The following is a 21038-nucleotide window of genomic DNA, read 5'->3' as shown; positions in this document are numbered from 1 at the left end:
GCGGTTAATTTCGAGCAGTAGTCCTAGCCCTCTTCGTGCCAGGTCAGGCAGTAAACAAAGTGCTTCTGCTCCTGGCATCTCTGTGCTCTTGGGGCAGGGTAATAACGTTTCAAAACATGCTTCTTGTTAGATGAAGCGGATGATGATGATGACCCTGAGTACAACTTCCTGGAAGATCTGGATGAACCAGATACAGAAGACTTCAGAAACGATCGTGCTGTGAGAATTACCAGTAAGTCCTTTGGGAATCCCACCTCCTCCCTTGTTATGATTAGTAATTCATTTGGAAAAGTGTCTTGTTGCAAAGGTTTTGCAGTGTAGGGTAACTAAAAAAAATCTGCATACTTACTTGAACAGCTTTTCTATGCACAGCTGGCTTTCTGGGAATACGTGAAAGGATCTAGCCAGAGCTGCTGTGCTACCAGGTGCACCTTTACTCCATACCAAAGACTGAAGAGTAGCGCTGATGTGACAGTACAGTCTGTCTTAAAGCTTCAGCCGATTCAGAATTGAATGCTTGCCTTATGACTCGAGTGTAATTAAATTTTCTCCAAGTTCTTGCAGTCTTTGAGCTAGTTTTGTAAACATATCACTTTTCATCTTCTCAATAAAGCACACTTGGTTTAGGTCTTACTACCAGTTAACATAGTTTTGAATTTAATTCTGAAAACTAGTTTTTATATGATACTTTTGAATCAGAACAGTCTCAGCTGAAGTTTTTTGGGGCCTAGCATTAAAAGGATGTAATAACCAGGTGCCTTTCCTTCTTGGTCCTCTCTTTGCAAGCGGAGGGTTTCCCTTTTGCAAGAGAGGTTCCTTAAATGACCTGATGATATGACAGGATTGCCAGGTGCTTCTTGGAAAAGGAGTCTTCATACTTCTTTTTAATTTTGCAGAAAAGGAAGTGAATGAACTGATGGAGGAGCTGTTTGAGACAGTAAGTGATAAATCGGCTATAGCACTAAAGAATAGATCTTTCTCAGGTCTGACATGAAATCTCTAAAGCCGTGAAGGGGTGGTCTCTGTAGGATGCTTAGTGCCGACTATGCGCAAAGGACCCTGCCATAAAAGTGTAATTTTTAGCCTTGGGAAAGAAGGTATATAGGAGCTTCCTTAAATCCATGCAGAGGTGAATGTCGATGCTAAGAGGATCATCGTGAGCTTTGTTAGCTAAAGACAGGTGGTGGTGAATGTACTGCTTGGGCTTTCTGTTCCCGACTGTCGCTACACGTTTACTGTCAGTTTCAGGACGAGATGGGTTTCTCGAACATGGAAGATGAAGGTCCAGAAGATGAAGATAACGTTACAGAGTCACGGCCAAATTTTAATACACCACAGGCACTTAGGTAGGATCATTTGGTTATGGTCGTAAAATTAAAAAATAACCACTAATCTGTTGTGATAAAAAGTCTGTGGTTACTTGCAGCTGTGCTGTGCCAGCCGCCAGAGAGGTACGGCCTTTTCAGCACAGGCCACTGTTTTGGGAAGCTCTGAGCCGTTTTTATTTGTGAGATTGAACCCTTCCCTTGCCCCTGTGTTCTTTTTTACGGATTGTGATGCATCTGAAGAAGATGGTGACAACGTTGAAAATGTACCTCTTCAGAAGGAAACAGCAAGAACGCCTGCCCTGACAGATTGCTGCTGGCTGTTCTGTATCGTGGCTGAAAACAGCCGAGGCCTTTCAGAATGGTGAACTGTCCCAACAAGCCAGCGTCTCCGGGGGGGAGATTCTCTTCCTGCTTCTTTAATCTCCATGCTGTATATACTGTCCCTCTGTATTTAAATTGTGTTTATTTCTCAAGTTCGCCCATATATATCTCCTGTTTATTAGCCTAATTCTTCTGAAAAAATTGCTTTACTACCTGCGAAGTCACTTACTTCAGCTATTAAGCTAACTAGCTCTCTTAATTCTTGTCTTTTATTGTCAAGGGGAGGGGCAAAATTCACTTAACCGCGCTTACGTTTTTTTGATGGCAAGAAACGCTTGGGGAGCTGGTTTGACCAACTGTGTCACTTTATCTTTTAAGTAAATAGCTTGGATGTAATGTCCTTCTCTAAGGAAAAAGACTGCATAAGGTAGCCAAGGCTATCTGAAATGACTGTGAAGTTTGGAAATTGACTTTTGATGAGTCTTGGTATGGATTATACTTGAAACAGCGCCTTGAAGAGGAAAGGGTCTATAGCGTTTCTTTATGTGTAATAATACCACTCCGTTTAACGAATTACAGAAACGGGCTGAAGGTGAGCTGCGGTTTGAATGGTGTCTCCTTGTTTATGGGGCAGATCAGATCAAGATGAAGCTGTATCTGTTTGGGAAAGGAGCTAAAACGAAGGCTGGAGTTTCTCGATGCTCTCCCTGGGATGAGCAGTACCAGAGGGGAGCGCAGCAATTCTTAAACCAGCTACAGACTGAAAGCAGGGAAACTTTATGCACTCTCTTATTATTTGTACGTATTTGTCTTTGATAATGGCGAGATGCATTCATTTTTCTTTGGTTCTCCCAATTGTTTCTTCCCCAGTTCTATGCGTATACAGGCTTCTTAAAGTTGTTTTGTGGCAAAATATACATTTGCTAGGCTTATTGTTATTTTTGTGATAGAAGCATTGCGGAACAACTGTACTTGTGACTGACTTCAGGCCTGTTACAGAAGTGAAGCTGATGACTAGCAGAAATCAGAATATTAACTGGTGTAGCTAAAATAAATAAAAATCTATCATAGAACAGGGGATAGTTGAAGCTGGTTTTGAAAGGACGGTAGTGTGTACGTCCTCTTTTCTGCTACAGGAGTGGCTCTTGCTGTAGTATCAGCAGGAGTCTAGTAGAGTACTCTGTGTAAAGCTAAGTAATACGCTTGTGTTTGAAGTAACAGCATTTGAGTCAGCGTGTGATCTTTCTGGAGACCCTTGTGGTAAAATGTCACCCGTAATACCTTGGGTTCAGACCTTGCCTGATGATATAAGTTAAATAGGATTGGCTCTAACGTGTTCTAGATTATTTTAGATCCTGAGTGCTGTTGGGATTGTCTGAGCACTTGAGTGGAACACACACGGGGTGTGATTGGGAACGGTGGACAAGACTGTTAACTTCTGTGCTGGTTTTGGCTGGCGTAGAGTTAATTTTCTTCACGGAAGCCAGTATGGGGCTGCGTTTTGGATTTGTGCTGAAAACAGTGTTGGTACCACGGGGGTGTGTTAGTTATTGCTGAGCAGCGCTTGCACAGAGTCGAGGCCGTTCTGCTCCTCGTCCCGCCTGCCAGCGGGGGCTGGGGGGGACGCAGCCGCGACAGCCGGCCCCAGCTGACCGAAGGGGTGTTCCGGACCGCAGGGAGGGATACTCAGCACATAGAGCTGGGGGAAGGCTTGGAGGGATGGCGTTTGTCTTCAAGTCGCTGTTATGTGTGAGGGAGCCTGGCTTTCCCGGGGATGGCTGAACGCCTGCCTGCCCGTGGGGAGCAGGGAATGAATTCCTTGTTTGGCTTTGCTTGTGCACACAGCTTCTGCTTCACTTGCTGAACTGTCCGTATCTCAACCCGCGACTTTTCTCACTTTGACTCTAACGATTCTGTCCCCCGTCCCGCTGTGGGGGAGCGAGCGGGCAGCTGCGTGGTGCTTAGTTGCCGGCTGGAGTTAAACCAGGACACCGTCCTTGGAATAAACCGTTGAAACGCTGTATCCCAGAACTAAGCAGTGCTGTGGTAGATGAAAGGATTTATGTATACGTCAACTGTTCTATTTATGTATAAATAACTGCTTTTTCAAGTTAAGGTATGCTGTCAGAGTGTTGAGTAGCGCAGAGATGATAGTTATTAAACTGTGCATCCCAGGTACAGTGTAAAATATTCTAAATAGATGTGAATGGTTATTAAACCGTATGCTTGTTATATTTCGGTCTGCCTGATCTCAAACAGATTTGAAGAACCTCTGGCCAATTTACTGAATGAGCAACACCGGACGGTGAAGGAACAGCTTGAGCAGTTGAGAATGAAAAAGTCCTCAATCAAGCCACCGCAAGAGATAGAAAAATCAAAACCTCAAAATGAGAAGCCTCTCCAGAGCCTTGTTCTGGACAGTATGCAAAGAAAGAGGCTCCAGCAGCAAATGCAGCAGGTAATAAAATGTCTGATCTGACCCAGTGAATATGTGCCGTATACTGTGGGGGGCAGGGAAGCCAATGGTACAGCAAGCACTTTGCCACGCTTCCTTGAAGAAATTAATTCAAAAAGCTACATTTGAAGTTGGAGCTTTAATAGGTGATAAATATTTACATGCCTGATTCCACACTGAAAGACAATTTGAATTGAATGTGCAAAGTAGAGCTTGTTTCTTGGCATCTGTATTGCTCTCGTGTGAGGTAGCTGCCTTGGCTGTGTTTGAATTCTGAATGTAATTGGTCAAAATCCTCTGTTTTCACCAACTTCTTTATTACTTTCTAAGAATATTATTCTTGATGTAGCTTGGATTCTTTTTTTCCTCCTCCCGCCGTGCAAAACTGTAGAAATTCAGTTTAAAAGCTGTCAGCAGCAGAGATGAGAAGCTGTACGTAGAGAATTTTTTTTCCATATCCATACAAAGTTCAAGAGGACTTCTTTGCAAAACTTGAGACTTGCACAGAAACAAAGAATGGTGGGGGTGGGAAGGGACCTCTGGAGATCATCCTGTCCCACCCCCGGCCAGAGCAGGGTCACCCAGAGCAGGGGGCACAGGAACGCGTCCAGGTGGGTTTGGGATGTCTCCAGAGATGGAGACTCCCCCACCTCTCTGGGCAGCCTGTGCCAGGGCTCTGCCACCCTCACAGCAAAGAAGTTCCTCCTCATGTTTAGGTGGAACTTCCCATGGTCAAGTTTGTGCCCGTTACCCCTTGTCCTGTTGCCGGGCACCACTGAAAAGAGCCTGGCCCCATCCTCCTGACACCCACCCTTTAAGTATTTATCAGCGTTGATAAGGTCCCCCCTCAGCTGTCTTTTTTCCAGACTGAAGAGACCCAAATCCCTCAGCCTTTCTTCATCAGAGAGGTGTTCCAGTCCCCTCAGCATCTTGGTAGCCCTTTGCTGTCCCCTCTCCAGCAGTTCCCCGTCCTTCTGGAACCGGGGAGCCCAGAACTGGACACAGCGCTCCAGGTGCGGCCTCCCCAGGGCAGAGCAGAGGGGGAGGATGACCTCCCTCCACCTGCTGGCCACACTCTTTTTGATGCCCTCCAGAATGCCATTGGCCTTCTTGGCCACAAGGACCAAATCTGTGTAACAAACTTCCTGCCAGTGAATATTGAAGTTTCCCCTCAGTTTTCTGTTGCTTAAAAGGTTTTTTGAAGTCAGAATGTGATTTTTGGGGTGCGCAGGAGATATTTCTTGTGCCTCTATACATATGCTTTCCAATTTCTTGGATGTCTGATGCACTGAAAAAACCCATTTGTCTAATTTTTATTCTTCAAGCACGTTCAGCTTCTGACTCAAATCCATCTTCTTGCAAGTTCCAACCCTGCTTTAAGTTCAGAGGCCAGTACTACCAGGATGTTTTTGGTAAGGATGCATCTAAAATCAGAGCTACATGAATTTTAATGATTGCTTGTTACTGGAAATATTTAGAGAGCTTAATTTATTTAACCGGTCCCATTAAATTGAGAGAGACTACCACTCAATAAGGGAATGACTCTGTTAGTCTGCTGTGAACGTGCTCGGTACTTAGAGAAATAATTCACGTTGTGTCGACTAATAACAGTGCTTTGAATTGGCATGTCTTTGATTATTTTTTTTTATTGTTTTTTTGAAAATACTGAAAACAAAGTTCAAAAAAATACGGCTTTTGTAATTAGTGAACATTCTGTGACCTTGAAAGGTTCTGGGAAGTGGGGGAATTTAAAAAAAAAAAAGTCCTCGTGATTGGTCCTAGATTTGTAATACTCAAAAGCTGTAACACATAAAAACATAAATCTTTGGTGCTTGTCACTTCACTAGCTTTTGGTTTTTGCATTATGGCATTAGATGGGTTTGTTCTTTACCTTCCATTCGAAGGAAGGTAAATGCCCTTTTATCTTTTTCTGTGCTTGACTTTGCAGAGCGAGCTCGGTAACTTTGCTCGAAGCTCTACACTCCTTCGTCAGTCGTTCAATCCCAAGTTTCAAACGATGTTCCAGCCGTGTAACTTGAAGGGAGCGCTGCAGCTCATCGAAGATTTTCATGCCCGAGTCCAAGTTGACTGGAGCCCTCGCAAAGCCGTGAAGAAGAGCGGTACGCATTTGAAGGGACGAGAGGTGGGAGAGCATTGACAATGGGAGGGATTTCATGCTGTGAGACACGGTTTGGAAGGCATTTTTAATTTTTTTTAATCTTGTGAGGTGGTTTAGGATAAAACTATCCGCTTAATTCGCTACCTTTTTGCTTCTTAAACTTGCAACACTGTGAAGCATGTTACATGAGCTATTGACTTTCGTTTGACATCATAATACTGCCGTTTATTGTTCTGCAGATGACGCTTGGAGCTGCAAAAGTCCGTCAGGAAACTATGCAACTGGAAATAATTGTTCCAAATGTGTTGGTTTACACACATCAAGGAAATACTCCCTTTATTGGAGCATTTTATTTAAAAAAAAGCTCCAAAGTGTTGGTTTCAAATATTTGGTTTGTGATTATTATTTTTTTTCTGCTACCTAGAGAGTGAACTCACTTGAAATAAACAGAACTTTTTAAAGGTGCTTTTTCATTATAGAGCAAAACAGAAGAAAAGATGGAAGAGGAAAGTAATTTTACCTTTTGCTGTTGTACACTTAAGGGCAAAAATATGCAAATTCTGAAATCCAGGGAGAAAGTCTCTCTCTTCTTGCAGTGAAGTTTAGTGAAGTGACTAAAAAGTCACTTGTGACAAACATTATTTGTCCATGTGTCTGTCTGTCCTTATCTGTTAATTCTTTTCACAGCTAATGAATTTCCATGTTTGCCAAAGCAAGTGGCATGGATTTTGGCAACAAGGAGAGTCTTCATGTATCCAGAGTTGCTGCCAATATGTTCCTTGAAAGCAAACCCTCCCCGGGACAAGATTATCTTCACCAAGGCAGAGGACAAGTAGGTGCTTAGAGTTATTCAGTAAAATGCATACAAATGAGACTCCTTTGTTAAGGAGGATTTCTAGGATGCAGACTTTGGGGATATCTGCGTATTGTGTGACAGCACACCCAAATAGCAATCTGCTGTACTGTCTAAAAGACTTTTTTTTTTTTTCTTTTCCTCCCCTCCTTCCTTCTTTCTTCAGTTTATTAGCTTTAGGTTTGAAACATTTTGAAGGGACAGAGTTCCCAAAGCCTTTGATCAGCAAGTATCTCTTGCCAACAAAAACTGCCCACCAGCTTACGGTACGAATCAAGAATCTGAATATGAATCGAGCCCCTGATAATATCATCAGAGTAAGTGATGCATTCAGATCGTGGTTTGGTAATTTTCAGATTTGTGTGTCTGGTTGGTGTTTATTATGTAAGAAATGTGCTCTTTGTTCCAAGGACCTTTTTCTGCGTGTGCTGACTGTTCACGGGCAGAGTGATTAACTTCACTCATAAGAGAGAAGTAGCGAAATATTATAAAACTGCGATTTAACAAAGTTAGTAGTGAACGGGACAGTGTTGTGCAAGATTCGATGCCAGGGTACACTTGATAATTTACTGCTCAGAGGCCAGGGTCGGACAGGCTGTCGGGAGACCCTCCTGTTGAGTCCTGAGGCTCAGAAAGGACCCCCTGGCTTTCTGAAGTCCTCCTCAGGGAGGAGTCTGGGTGCAGCTGGATCCAGTCCCGGTCCCAGACTTGGTCAGTGGTTTATGTCTAAAGGATTATCCACGCGCAATCAACCCTTTATATCACCTAGCTAAGACTTCAAAGTTTAGCATGCTGTTAGCCACTTACCGAGAATCTGTTGGGGCAAGGAATGTCTCAGCCTCGAGGAGCAGAACCTTAAGCGAGCGTCCCCACTCACGGGGAGATCCTGGCGTGCAGCCGCTGCCGTGCAGGAGAACTCCGGGGGCTCCTGGGCTGTCTGCTGTTCACAGAGTAGGAGAATTGACCTACGGTCATATTCCCATGGGAATGAAATGTCTGGGTCCCCACTCCAGACGGTGTTTTGACTGTGTTGCCAGCCATCCCCCAAAGTCCAGGTGCAACTCATCACACCTCCCGCTGATGGTTATGGCTTGAGCAGGAGCGGCGGGGGAGGGGGGAAGGAAGGGGAGAGCACACTGCCACACTGACACTTTCTTAAAAGAAAATGTCATCCTTGTATTAGCAATGAGGATTTCGTCAAAAAAAGACCTTATCCTCTCTGTACTTTGTAAGTACTTATATTGCGATTTTGACTCTTTAAAGCCCAGCACGTGCAACCGTGGCTTCAGGAACAAATTCGTACAAATAAACTTTGAGTCTTGAGGCTAAAACAAAAGTGCTGTCTCCAGTCAGGCTGAAGGTCCAGCTGGCCAAATACCCTGTCCCATAAGCCAGTGGCCACTGCTGAAGAGAGAAGAAGAACCAGAAATATTTAAAGCAAGTGTGCCTGCATGTCTGCTAGAATGTTGTGATTTCTACTGAGAGAAACCGAGGTGGCAGTGAGCTCCTGTTCAGCCTTTATTATTCTTTTTTTAATGTTTCTGAGGGTAGTACCTTATTACAGTAGTAGTGATGAGAATGACTTTATTCACACAAACACTGTTACAGAGCACAGTTCTTATCCTACATCCCAGCAGTTATTAGTCAGGTGATCTGACCACAGTCATCTTGTCTTGCATTCTGTCCTGTCTCCACATAGTACTATAAAAAGACAAAACAGTTGCCCGTTCTGTTCAAGTGCTGCGAGGAAATCCAGCCTAATGAGTGGAAGCCGCCTGTGGAGAGAGAAGAACATCGCCTGCCATTTTGGCTAAAGGTGGGTTCTGCTCTTCTTCATCAGTGTAGCGTTTGTTGTTGGTTGATTTCTTTTGGGACTTTTTCCTCTCTCCCGCTTTCCCCCTCTCTCCCGCTTTCCCCCTCTCTCCCGCTTTCCCCCTCTCTCCCGCTTTCCCCCTCTCTCCCGCTTTCCCCCTCTCTCCCGCTTTCCCCCTCTCTCCCGCTTTCCCCCTCTCTCCCGCTTTCCCCCTCTCTCCCGCTTTCCCCCTCTCTCCCGCTTTCCCCCTCTCTCCCGCTTTCCCCCTCTCTCCCGCTTTCCCCCTCTCTCCCGCTTTCCCCCTCTCTCCCGCTTTCCCCCTCTCTCCCGCTTTCTTTACGGCCTAGGTCCAGAGTGAGTTCTTTGGTCAGCCTGCAGCTCTGAAGTCAAAAGGCAGTCTGATTGTATTGCGTGGAAGCCCTCGTTACCCTGCGCCCAGCTAGTAAATGTAGCAAGAGCAGTAGTGTTCAGCAACCCGAAGTATTGCGCACTACTCTGTGCGTGTCTGCCCAGTACATGATGGACGTCATCGTGGACATGCAGCGTTTGTTGTCACATCCCTGTTTTGCTCTGTGGGTGTATTTCTAATTTCTCTGGCTTGATGTGTTGATTTTGTTACTTGGTGGTGTTAATTTGTTCATCGATGTCGTCTGGCCCTTGCCGTATGCTTAGCAGTGTTGCCATTTTTCCCACTGTCGTACAGCCATGAGAGAGGGCGCATTCTTCCCCCTTAAAACCTCACCTTCTAAGAAGAAAGAAGAAATCTGGGGGCTCGGGGTGGGTTTTGTTAAGGTTATCGTCACCCGGAGTGTGGTTGTTATTTTTGTTACACCCAAACGTCTCGTGCTTTGTAAGGATTCTTTCTCTGAGACTCTTTGCACAAGGAATACGAAGTTGGAGGTGTAGTGACCACGCTTGTGAGTCAGTCGGGGAGGACTGCGCCTGAGAAAAGAATTAGACTCGGATGCCATAAAATCCAGTTTTCTTAATCGCCCATTATATTTTGTTGCTGTTACAATGAAGACTCCTTCCCGCAAAATCCTGTATTTACTAAAGGAACCTTTATAAAGTGATTCGGTTCTGTTGTTTCTTTCAGGCTCTCAGGTTCTTTTGAAGGCTTTGGAGTAAAACTCGTGAATATAAAGTAATATACGGTAGCATAAAGTAACTTCAGACCGCCTTACTTCCAGAAGCAAGTTGCTGTCTGTCGCCTTCTGTGGTGCTGTTTGAAGGTGGTCAGAGGGGAACAGCCTGTGGCCCGGACTAACACACTGTTGTTCCCTTTAGGCCAGCCTGCCCTCCATTCAGGGGGAACTGAAGCAATTGGCAGAAGATGCCAGGGAGATGCCAGGTTCACCTGATGCAGAATCTGTCTTTTTGGGGACAGGAAAGGAAACTTCAGACACAGGATGTGATGAAAAATACCCTCTGCTCATGCCAAAGGGACTAGTACTGACCTTGAAGCCCCTTGCCAATCGGTTCTCCCGGAGAGCGTGGAGGAGGCAGAGGTCCTCAGCTCTGAAGCCTGTCCTCATTCGACCGAGTCCTTGTCTGCAGCCCGGTTCCAACACTATTAACATCCAGAAAACGGTGAAGTTGTCCCAGTCAGAAGCTCCTCCCAGCAAAGTCATGGTTCAGATTCCTCGGCTAATCCAGCCAGCTACAGTTACGCAGACGGTGTCAGGAGTGCAGCCTTTGAGTGTCCCAGCAGTCGTAGGAAGTGGGGATGGCTTGGAATTTCAGAACGTGCTGTCCCCATCGTATTCAGACTCCAGACAAGCTTTCTCAGCTGCTGTACCACCAGCTCTGGTGTCCTCCAATCCAGTAACTTTTCAGCCAAAACTGATGTTGCCAGCTTTGGCCGGAGCAAAAATACGCAAACCTTGTGTTCGTAAGGGATACCAAAAGAAAAAAGGGGCAAAATCTGCCCCGTTGATAAAGACTTCACCTTTGATTCAGCCATCTCCTGTCATCCTTACTGTACCTGCCACCACAGTGAAAGTGGTTAATATAGGCAATGGCTGCAATATGATTCAGCCCATAAACACAGCAGTTGGTAGAGGCGCTCAGGCTATTCCAGTTACGACCTTATTAGTAAATCCATCCACTTTCCCGTGTCCATTAAATCAGCCTCTAGTGACTTCTTCCATCCCTTCGTTGTTAGTCTCTCCTAACCCTGTTGGTCTTTCTGCATCGTCTGTTGGTGAAAATGAAGATCAGCTGAATCTGGTTCCTTCCTGCCCCGCTGGAAACAACAAAAATACCTATCCCACGGTGGAGCCCAAGGTTGAACCCCCAGAGCTGTATGTTTCGTGCTCCGCTGTCTCCCCCAAGGAGGAGTGTAGCACAAATCCTGCCACTTCGAGTACCAGCAGCCAGGAAAAGGTAAATAAGGGTGACCGCTGTAGCTGGACAGTGGTAGAAGGAGGTGAGAACGCTTCAGAGCCGTTGTCTGTGGACCTTCTGCCTCATTTAGAAGCTCCAGACGAAACAGTGAAAATTGAGCCTGAAGATTCAAGTGATGCTAGCAAGGAAGTAAATCCAGTACAGAAGAGGGATCTCTTATGTGCTGAAGTGAAGGAGGAATTCATGCTGGATCTTGGCCAGGAGCTGAACATGGAGGCTGCGTGTTCATGTTCAAATGACCTGAAAGAAGTTAAAAAGGAGCACACTTTGTGTGATGAGAAGGGAGAAGAAGAACGAGGGGCTTCGCAGTCGCCTCCCCAGGGTGAACAGCAGACAGATGCAGGTGGTGGTGCTGGACCACAGCTAAGCAGCGAGTCTCCAAAGAATCTTTCGTACCCAGCAGACGTTGAGGCGGAATTTAGCAGTCCGCTGGGAAGACCGGAGGATTCCTCCAGTATAGACGGCCAGTCTGTTGGGACACCAGCTGGCCCTGAAGCTGGAGGAGAGAGAGAAGGACAAGAAGAGGAGGAGGAAGATGACTTTGATGATTTTACACAAGATGAGGATGAAGAAATGTCATCAGCCTCAGAAGAATCTATTCTTTCCGTGCCCGAACTTCAGGTAAAAGCAAACAAAACTGTAAAAAAAGCTCGTTAATGACAAATGTCGATGTCCTGAAACATCCTAATGGAGTCAGGGCAAACCACAATTTGAATCCAATTGGGAAGATGGACTGTTAACTACGTAATAGCATGGTGCTGGGCTCTTTTATTGAGAAATTGGGCACCGCGTTTTTCTGAGAAGATTTTTAAGTCCAAACTAAAGGAATATCTTGCAAATATGCAGATTGAAATTTTGCTGAGTTGTAAGGACTTTCTCAGCTGAGGCTGAGAAAAGAATAGTAGCACTTAATAAGCTACTTAATAAAATAATAAGCGACTTTAATAAGTAGCACTTAATAAGCTACTTATTATTAATAAAATAATAAGCTACTTTAATAAGAAGCACTTTACATGAAAATTATTTTCCCGGTCACAATTCCAGCAAGCCTGTAAGAACTAAGATGGTCATTGAGGAATCCCGTATAATTTAAGGCTTTTGTAAGTGGCAGATTCTAAAACTTAATTTTGCGCGTGATACAAAAATAGGCAGTTAAGGTTGTTGTTGAGTTTTGTCCGTTCAGTAGAGTCCTTTAGTTGGTCAGGTGTTGATCTGTGAAACTGGCCGTTAGAATTTTGATGGAGTGAGATCGTTGCTGAATGACGTTAAAACAAACCCTGAAAGAAAGCGATGTGACGGTTTTGTTGTTGTTGCTGTCTAAGGAGACAATGGAAAAACTTACTTGGCTCGCAACAGAGAGACGTTTAAGCCAAGAAGGAGATTCGGAAGAAGAGAATTCCCAGGAAGAGAACTCTGAGCCGGAGGAGGAGGAGGAGGAGGAAGGGGAAGGGATGGAGAGTTTACAGAAAGATGATGAAATATGTGGCGATACATCAGAGGAACCTAAATCTGCCTTCCCGTCGACAATGGCAGCCCCGCAGGTGGAAGCCCACAGAACGCCAGCAGGTAAGTTCTGTGCGTTTCTTCTGGCACAGGGCACGGGGAAACAGAGCCGCTCTCTGCCTTAAAACCAAAATGGGGAAACCGTGTCTGGGTTTACTTTCTCTTAGCGTACTGAGCTCAGTGATGCGTCCCATCTGGGAATTAAATTTTGCCACACAGTCACAATTCTGTGAAAACATTTCTTAGCACAGAAGGCCTTGTGCATGTGAACCAAGTGTCCTTTGTAATGCAGTTATGCTTCAAAAATTTGCAGACATAAGATTTGTGATTTGCATCAGCTAATACCTAGTACCCGTATACGAATGATACGAAATAGTCAAAGCTTTGCTAAATTGAATTTTGTGTTATAAGGTCACATTGGGGAAAAATAAGTGAAACAAAATAATACCTTAACAGAATCTAGCAAGCGGTAGACGAATTTGAACTGTGGACCTCACACCGTTAGGCCAACAGACTCGTAATCTAAAGACATAAAAATCGTGATGTCGCGCATCTTAGTACGCTATTTCTTTCCCTATTATGTGGCAGCAGTTACTTATCGGTGATGTTAACTCTATTCGTGTAAATAATAAGCTAAAAGAATAATTTGCAAGTGTTACAGCCGGCTCTGATCCTCGTATTTTATCTCTGTTCACCCACTATGTTTTTTTGGGTCCCTGGTATGCAGGAGGTGGATCTGTTAGTTCTTGGTAGATCCTGGCTGGGTAACAGTCAGGATGGGTTTGTTGCTGTATCAAGATTTTTTTCCTGTCAGACTCTATAATAAACAGCTGATTTAAAATACGTTAGCCAGCCTGACTAATGAAAAACATGCTGCTCGTACGCGTCCAGGAGAGCGTAAACAGTTAACTCATCGCTAACTCTGAAACCCTGCTTTTCTGTTGCGATATCGATCTTGAAGAGCAGTTGTCTGCCGGGCGAGGGAATGTCTGAAACGTACCTGCACAACTTGCTTTGTGCTTCCCCGCAGGAGAAAGTATGAAAGCCCCTGGGAAGAGCAGGAGCTCCCACAGAACCAGAAATAAGAGGGGCCGGGCTCGCGCTAGCAAAGATACATCTAAGCTGCTCCTCTTGTATGACGAAGACATCCTGGAGAGAGATCCCCTGCGGGAGCAGAAGGATCTGGCATTCGCACAAGCCTATCTAAGCAGGGTAAGCCAGGCCAGCGCGTAACCCGCAGACAGGAACGCTGGACACTGAGTCCTCCAACGTGGGTCGTACCGGAGCACCGTAATGGCCACTTCCAACTGGGTGTGCCGGATCTGGTCAGGAGGGGGTTGTCTCTTCTTAGCACCCCATGGCGCGGTCCTTCACTTATTGAACCGCCTTTATCTTCACCTGGGAGTTCTCTTGCTTCTGCTCTTCCTCTCCCCTCCCCTGTCCCGCGCAGGGAAGGGGGGAGCGTGAGTGGCTGTCGGGGGATGCAGGGCTGCCGGCTGCAGTCAGACCATGGCACGGGGTCTCTTCGTTTCAGAGCTTCGTAGCCTTGGATTTGGTTCCCTTCTCTCTTGTGCGCAGTTCAAACTTATCTTTAAGGGTTGACCCAACCAAACACAGTGTAAATTCTGAGGAGCCAGACGTCAAAGATTACTAAATTAACTTTTTTCCTTCCTGGACGTTACGTAGTTCTGTAAAGGCCTCTTGCTTTTTCCAGGTGCGTGAAGCCTTGCAGCATGTTCCTGGAAAGTATGAAGACTTTCTTCGCGTTATCTATGAGTTTGAGATCAGCACGGACAAGCGAACGGCTGTGGATCTCTATTCCACTTTGCAGAAACTGTTGCACGACTGGCCACAATTGCTCACAGATTTTGCTGCCTTTCTTTTGCCAGAACAAGCTTTGGAGTGTGGACTGGTAGGTACGGTGAAAGGAGGAGACCAAACTTTAAGCAGGCAGTGTGAACGCTTGCGAAAGGATAAGGAATTCTTCCTAAGGCAAGAAAGGTAAACAGCTGGCAAATCATTTGCTTACCTTGCTGTTTCATTAATCAGAACCGAAGAGCGTAGTGTTTAAGTCTCATACTAAGTATTACTGTGGAGAATCCGCCTTTCCCAGTTACATCGCAGAACCAGACTGCAGAGACAACGTGCGGCAAGCGGAATGGCTCCTTTGCCTCACAAATCAGCCTTCCGCTTTGTAATGTAGACGTTTTCGCCTGTTACATTCTTTCTGGATTTTGCCTATTTTATGTGCGCGTGGTCGAAGCAAAACTTTAGAGCTCACGTGAGTATCGATTGTACAAAGTCTTGTCTCTGTTCCTCCACCTCTTCCCAGTTTTGCAATGGGCGTCAAAACAAGTGGGAAACAAACAGCAAGACAGGCAGTTTATAGCTCGCTTAAGCCAAGTAGAGGTGCTGGGAAGCGTATTCTTGAACATGAGGGGTGAATCTCTTTCTTTTGGTCAGTTTGAAGAGCAGCAAGCGTTCGAAAAAAGCCGGAAGTTCCTCAGGCAGCTGGAGATTTGTTTTGCTGAAAATCCTGCCCACCACCAAAAGATCATCAAAGTTCTGCAGAGCTGTGCAGACTGCCTCCCCCAGGAGATCGCCGAGGTAATCGCGCGTCCGGGTACCTCCGTTCTCCCAAACCCCGCGCGTGGCATTCGCTGCCCTGCTTCACCGCGCCCGCGTGCTGCGCTCTCAGACCCTGAGAGTTTATCGAGTTGATCTCCCTCTGGGGGGCACAGTACAGAACCGAAGCTGCCTCTTCAAGAGGCTTCGCCATGAACTGGCCTGTGTGTCTCCTCTCTCCTACCTCCACCTTGCTTTTATCCCCTTGCAGGTGTTAAATTTTACCTTGGTGCCTCCTACAGAGTCTGCCTAGAATTTTGGAGGGATGTTTCTACGCTAATTTGATAGCTGGATGTAGAATGATCTCAAAATATTGATGAAGTAGTACCAACGCAAGCATAAACTGTCATGTCAGAGCTCTGATAAGCCTTGATGTTCTACTTGCTTTGAGAAATCCTTCTGAGAAGAATGTGGTGATACGGAATGAAACATCGATTTTCTCGGGATTTCTCTCTTCCAGCTGAAGACCCAAATGTGGCAGCTGTTGAAAGGACACGACCACTTGCAGGACGAATTCTCCATTTTCTTTGACCACTTAAGGCCCTCAGCCAGCCGCATGGGAGACTTTGAGGAGATCAACTGGACAGAAGAGAAGGAATATGAGGTGGAGCAATCTTTCTGGCAAGACCAGAAAAGATAAAAGCAGATACTTGATTCAAACTGGGGCTGTGTTTCCAGAGAGGAGGCAGCAGGGTGGGATGGGTTTGGTGGACTGCAGCAAATTTTTCAAACTTTTTTTACAGCGTTTATGTCTCTTCTAACATAGTTGAACCTGTCACGTCCTGGAGCTGAGCTCGATATTCAGAAGCTCATGGGGAAAAGGAAGCTCGGTCTGCTGAAGAGCTGTCATAATAGAGCAGGTTTTCCGTGTTTGTTGTTTTTTTCGTAGTTTGATGGGTTTGAAGAGGTGTCTTTGCCGGATGTAGAAGAAGATGATGAACCACCCAAGATGCATGCAGCCTCAAAAAATAAGAAGCGGAAAGAGATCGGAGGCCAGAATAATGACAAGGTGGGCCTGGGGTATCTCACTAGTCCACGTATCCGGACTCCGAGCAAATGCATGCCCAGGAGGATAAATGTGTCTTACCGAGAGACATGACAACGGTCTAAAAAGATATGAAGAAAGGGGATTGAACTGTTTCCGTTGTGCTTCACCTATTAGCAGCATAATCGCTTTAGTTCTCTCCAGGTGTGCGCAGAGTGCCACTCAGCCCTTCCTGGCTCCCTCTGGGGTTAACCTTCCCCTGACTGTCATCTCTGTGTACCACGCGCATTTGTCAGCTGGAGTATGTCTGTTTCCAGGAGGTCGAGTGGGTAGATGGGATGAAGGAATGTTCATGTTCCTGCCATGAAGGGAGTAGCGATCTCAAGCTAAAGAAAAGCAAAAGGAGGACCTGCAGCCATTGTAGTAGTAAGGTTAGTTGATAGGCCAAGTCACTGGAGCGGTGAGTGGAAAGTAGAGTCCTGCCGAGAGTCCCCCGTTGCGATGATCTGTCCAGCCTCGGGCCTCGTGTCTCCAAAATCACGCGTTGAGGAAGAAAGTAAATCAAAAGATGACGAGTAGTGTCCCCCCTCTTTGGAGCTCTGACTGCACGACCTGGCCTTACCCTGTCTCCTGCTCACTTTCTACCGCCCCTCCCTCCTGTGCTAAACAGTCTTAGTTTTGGTGTTAAGAATAAGGATTTTGTAGTGGAAGATGCGTGGGAGGCCGCTATGTGAAAAGAACCGTGCCTGTTCGTAATAATAAAAAAGATTCAGCTTTCTCAATGCAAACGTACTGTCAAATTGAGGCCTTTGCTAGGGGCAAGGAATACTTTGGAAGCAAAAGCCGGAGTGGTAGGTTTGGATTGATACACCACCCCTCTAACTGTGTGCCTATATATTGATTTACAGGTGTGTGAAAACAAATTTTATAAACATAAAGATTCTCAAGAGCTGACGGCAAGCCTTGTTCAACACGAATCAAGTCCTCAGCCCGAAGGGAAGGATTCTGGAACGTCTAAGGAGCCTGCAGAAGAAAGCCCGGAGAACAGAGATGAGGGCGAGGATGTCCAGAGCAGAGCAAAAACCGTGTCAAGGAAAGTGGACTCTCTGGCTGCAGGTGTGTGGAGGTCTTGTGTACAGCCAGGTCTGTCATTCATCTCCAGACGGTTCACACAAATGAAAATAGGTGTACGACTTTGTAATGTGAATTTATTGAGATAACGAAAACTTCTAATAACCTTTTTTCATTTTTTTTTCCTTGTCTTCATCCGCTCTGGGTGGATATGCTCACATAATCCAGAGCGTTCCTTTCAAAAAAAAAAAAAAAGCTTTCCTGACTAGAGAAGTATTCTCCCTTTTTCAGCCCGATTGGGCCATTTCGGCTTCTCTTGCTAACGTGCTAATCCCATTTCAGCACTTCCCAGTCCATGACGCTGGGTTTTTTTCAGCTTTCGCTTTAGCACAGCAGTTCAAAATCACCATCTCTCTAGTCCTCTCTTAAATGACCTCCGTCATGTTACTTCTTTTTTCCTCCAGCCTGGTACAGACAAGGGAAAACGCGATTAATGCAGGATAAACACCCTGAAAGAGATCTCTTCTGTCTTTCAGCAGCTACGTCTGCCCGTGCTGCTGTTGGAGACAAGCACAGGTTAAACGCGGGGGGCTCAGCGTAATGCAGCCCCATGTCTGGTTTGAAGTGGTTTTGTAAATTGGGCGCCGAGAGCAGCAACGTGTGTTTCGCTTGAGAATTTTTGGTCTGGGCTGCACACTTAAGCTTTTTCACGTGTTCGTCGCTTCTTCACACAGCAGCTGGCCGTAGTAATCTACGGTGGTGAAGAAAACTGATGGCAGAGTGCCGCCTTTGAATTACAGGATGGGTAAGCTGCAGATAGAACTACAAAGCCGCTCCCAAACTGTGTTCTCATTTACAGCATTATGGCCTAGAAAAATAATAATCTCTTAAAAAGTAAGTGAATAAGCTTCTGGAAGTTTTTCTTAGTAACAGCTAGTCTGAACTTCTTTGGGTTTCCTTTCAGGATCTCACCTGGAAAGGAAGATTGTCTCCGGCAGACACGCACCTTGTGACAAAGCTGCGCTGCCTGGTAGTCGGGTTCAGGAGGCAGGCGTGGGTGCTGCTGTGGACACTGCAAAGGACGGCGACTCCTCTGTCGCTGCCCCCAGGGGCACGCAGCCACAAAAACCTGCTCTAAAACTACCTCAAGAAACCAAAGACTGTCCCTGCGCTGTGGGAAGAGAGAGTGAGGGGCTAAGCCAGCGCCGAGGAAACGCAGAAGCTCCCCTTGGGCTGAGCAGGGATCTGCTGCTGTCCTCTCCTTCCGCTGCAGGAGAAGATTTAATGGCACCCAGTTCCTCTTCTGGGAAGAGTCTATGTCAGACTAAAGGGCCTTATTTGGATTCATCAGATAAGCTTGCTGTCTTTGGTCATGCTTCAAAATCGGGTGTGAAAGAATCTGAGGGACCACCTTTGCCTCTGGAAGACAAACCTGAAGCAAAGCAGGGCTGGGTAACAGCGGGTAGAGCCCCCCCGCTGGGCAAGAGCTGCAGCTCCCAGGCCCCTGGTGACTGCAGTTTGGAAACACACGATACGGGCAGCGCTGGAAGTTTTCCAGAGAGCAGACTGAAGTCAAATGCAAACAACCGCTCCCAGGTGCATCAGCACCCTGAGCAGCTGGAATATAGAGTGGTGGCCACATCGCTGGGGCAAAAGGAGGAGGAGCAGCAACAGCAGCGAGTCACGGAAGCAACGGTGTGCGCTAAGAACAGCAAAGTCAGCTCAACTGGGGAGAAGGTTGTCCTCTGGACCAGGTACAGCTGCCTCAACTGCATCTTTGTGTCTTCAGTTTGGCTTCAGCTTTCATATCACAGCGTACCCTTTCGTTTTCACTTCGTGCTCCCGTTTTCTTACGGCTTCTGCCCCGTCCCTTTGAACATTCCCGCCTTGTGTTTCCTCCAGCCCCAGTCCAGCAGAGCCGCCTTCTTGGTCCTATGACAAATGCTGTCGCTTTGTGGCAGTGTAATTACTGTAGTATTTCAGGCTGGGAAAGAATTTCTTTTCTCCTTCAGAAAGCTTAGAAACGGGCTAAATGGAGCTCCACTTAGAGCAATGTCCTGGGACGGGTGGTGGCAGCACAGAGGAAGGAGCCTGCTGGCCCTCTGCCGCTGTGACCCAGCCCCGGGAACAGGCCTCGAGCTTCTGGGGGTTGCCGTGTGTCAGCACTTGGCTTTGGCTGCTTTCTAACTGTTTTACTGTTCCCCAGGGAGGCTGACAGAGTCATCCTCACCACCTGCCAGGAGAAGGGAGCCCAGCTGGAAACCTTCCACGCCATCTCCCAGAAACTGGGCAACAAGACTGCCGGCGAGGTGAGGGCTGGGCGTGGGGACGCCTGAATCGGCGACGGTGAATGGGGAAAGGGGGTGGGCAGGAAGGAAAGGGGGAGGTTTGCTGTCAGCGTGGTCTCCTAAACTTAACTTTAATTTGATGTTCCATCAGAGAAAAATAACCCCAGTTGCAAATGGAGGGGAAAAAAAAAAACCAAAACAAACCTTGATCCGTTCCATCGGAGCCAAAAAATAGTGACTGCTGTGGGCCTTTTTACAATGTCACCATTGGCATTTTAACCTTGTATTTGGTACCAGAACTGTTTCAGTGGCTGCCACTTGGGTCTTCAGCCTTCTCCAGTACGCAAGGAATCTGCTGGGGTTTGTTTCTTAACTTTGCCCCGCATCGCTGCCTAGGAATCTTCCCAAACTGCCTGGTTTTTACCTGCCAGTCAGTAGAAAGTAACTGTTCTTCCGGGGAAGAGTGAACAACCCGGTGCTCTTCTGTTTCTCCGTCAGTTTATGACTGAATCTTGCACAAAATGTCACTGTGTTGGGGTTTTTTTTAATCAAAAGCACAAACCCCTGAACTCGGTAATAGGAAACTTCCCTTTTGTGCCCCCTTTTAGGTCACTCATCATCTTGGATTTCCCTTGTTCTTCAGGTATCCCACAGGTTCAGAGAACTGATGAGGCTGTTTCACACGTCCTGTGACGGGAGCTCCGAAGATGAGGAGGATGCCACCAGCACCAGTAACACAGACCAGCTCTCCGACAAAGACCTTCTGCTTTCTGAGGAGGAGCCCGACGACTGAGGCTTTACCGGCTCCGGGAGCTCCTGACGGCGGCCGGAGCCTTGTTTGCCGCTTTGCTGCTAGCTGGGTGCTGTGGATGAATGTTTGCACAGGTACTTCAAACAGCACCTTTTTTTTTTTTTCTTTTTTTTGTTCACTTTCCTGCTACACTTCTGAAAAGCTGCGCTTCTCGGTCTGTATCAAACTAAAGGAAGGAAGAAGGGGGTGAGGGAGGTGACACCCTCTGGAACCTCCATGGGGAGCGGCAGCAGTGAAAGAAGAGGAGTGATGCCCGCGGACACTGACCTCGCTCCCTGGCGCCGACTGGGCCGCCAGCCCTCGACAAGAACCTGTAAATACTGTACCATAAGATGTCTGGTTTCATGGGGAACACACACATGATTTTTTTTCTTTTTTGTAAGTTTTTCCCTTGTGTTGATTGTACGTGGGGAAAGTTATGATAAGAATTCTGTATTTATTGTGTGGTCTCACTTTAACA

General features: G+C 46.4%; 1 protein-coding gene across 1 annotated transcript in view; it reads left to right on the top strand.

Annotated features, from left to right (window-relative positions):
* LOC141734718 (GON-4-like protein) overlaps positions 1-21018 on the top strand; it is a 31253-nt gene extending 10235 nt beyond the window's left edge. Inside the window, 21 exon segments of the mRNA XM_074566803.1 lie at positions 131-232; positions 897-937; positions 1243-1346; positions 3909-4107; positions 5430-5516; positions 6053-6224; positions 6911-7055; positions 7243-7393; positions 8776-8892; positions 10177-11916; positions 12618-12861; positions 13829-14010; positions 14513-14710; positions 15262-15405; positions 15884-16027; positions 16313-16432; positions 16726-16839; positions 17317-17524; positions 18444-19233; positions 19686-19788; positions 20411-21018. Of these exon segments, the coding sequence (XP_074422904.1) occupies positions 131-232; positions 897-937; positions 1243-1346; positions 3909-4107; positions 5430-5516; positions 6053-6224; positions 6911-7055; positions 7243-7393; positions 8776-8892; positions 10177-11916; positions 12618-12861; positions 13829-14010; positions 14513-14710; positions 15262-15405; positions 15884-16027; positions 16313-16432; positions 16726-16839; positions 17317-17524; positions 18444-19233; positions 19686-19788; positions 20411-20560 (5255 nt within the window). The 3' untranslated portion in view covers positions 20561-21018.
* Positions 21019-21038: the final 20 nt, after the last annotated feature.

The sequence above is a fragment of the Larus michahellis genome, chromosome 24 (assembly GCF_964199755.1).
Source record: "Larus michahellis chromosome 24, bLarMic1.1, whole genome shotgun sequence".
In the NCBI taxonomy this organism is placed as follows: Eukaryota; Metazoa; Chordata; class Aves; order Charadriiformes; family Laridae; genus Larus; species Larus michahellis.
The sequence above is the reverse complement of the archived record's forward strand: the minus strand, read 5'-3'. Positions and strand labels throughout refer to the sequence as shown.